The sequence below is a fragment of the Chaetura pelagica genome, unplaced genomic scaffold (assembly GCF_000747805.2).
Source record: "Chaetura pelagica isolate M959 unplaced genomic scaffold, ChaPel_1.0 scaffold67, whole genome shotgun sequence".
Classification (NCBI taxonomy): Eukaryota; Metazoa; Chordata; class Aves; order Apodiformes; family Apodidae; genus Chaetura; species Chaetura pelagica.
In genome coordinates this window covers 5,424,268-5,425,372 of record NW_009954107.1, presented here as the reverse complement: position 1 = coordinate 5,425,372, position 1,105 = coordinate 5,424,268, and the positions used below count along the sequence as shown (strand labels likewise).

The following is a 1,105-nucleotide window of genomic DNA, read 5'->3' as shown; positions in this document are numbered from 1 at the left end:
TGCCCGGCGGCTTTGGGGCCTCGGCTGAGCCCTCGGCAGCAGTTTGGGGAAAAGTAGGTGAGGTCGGAGCCAACCGGCCTAAACCCTGCGAGTCCCTAATTGTTGTCACAAGACGCGGGATTAGCGCATTGCTGGAATAGCTGTCTGTTTACACTCGGGAGCCCCGCCGGCCGGTAAACACTTTCTAATTGAATTCTAATCACATCCAAATAGCTCCATAACCAGCCTCAGCTGCAATTCATAAAACTTTAATTGCCATCCATAAATCCTCAGATCGCCGTGTGCGGAGTGTCCCTAAAAACGCTGTTGCATCGTTCCCACTCAGGGCTGTCGGGGATGTGGCGGAGAGGAAAAAGAGCGAACGGGGCTGGAGTCGAGCCGGCCCTTGCTCGGAGGGGGTGAGGGGTGGCACTGCCCACGGCAGGTTGGAGACAAGGACGGGACGACAGGGCAAGACCTGGTCCCTCTCCCAGCAAGGCTCGGGTAGTACCTCTGAGCCTTGCTGGTCCAAGGGGCGAGGAAATGCCGTGACTATGAGAAGGCGGGCAGCAATTTTACTTTGCTGGGTTTAAACAGAAAGGAAGTGGGTGTGCAGGAGGGCTTGTAGGATGTCCGCGTCCCGATCCGGCCCTTGTGCGCGGTAACCGCCTCTAAACACGTTACGGCTATTGATGCAGTCCCTCGCCTCTGCACAGCCTCTGGTAATCAGGCGTAGTCCGTGTTTTCTGCTTTAAAGCACAATTGTCACTTTCCTTTCCCGAATCAAGTGGGATGGGATCCGTGGTCTGTTTTAAACGCCGCTTTGCATCTGCCAAACAAGAACGCGATCGCCCTTCTATTAATGATAAGTCTCTTCTTAAACTCCCATAAAACAAGTCATTGGAAAATTGTGTAAAATGCTGTGAATACCTTGGCTTTTTAATGCAATCTGAAATGCTACGGAGCCACCGACCGTATTTAGCTGTTTATCCAATTTTACTTTGAATGATTGCTTCAGCAAACTTGGTGGAGATCAAAGAATCCCTCCCCGACATGTTCGCCTTTCATTAGCGCTGCTCGCTGCAGTCCTGAAGCGGTCGGGGAAGTTCACTTGGAAGTTTTCCGT

The 1,105-nt window shown here is 52.3% G+C and overlaps 1 protein-coding gene across 1 annotated transcript in view; it reads right to left on the bottom strand.

Moving 5' to 3' along the window:
• The window catches only part of CHIC2 (cysteine-rich hydrophobic domain 2), a 51,709-nt gene extending 50,675 nt beyond the window's left edge, over positions 1-1,034 (bottom strand). The window contains exon 1 of the mRNA XM_010002529.1: positions 980-1,034. Within this exon, the coding sequence (XP_010000831.1) occupies positions 980-1,034 (55 nt within the window). The remainder of the gene's footprint in view (positions 1-979) is intronic.
• Between the last annotated feature and the right edge of the window lie 71 nt (positions 1,035-1,105).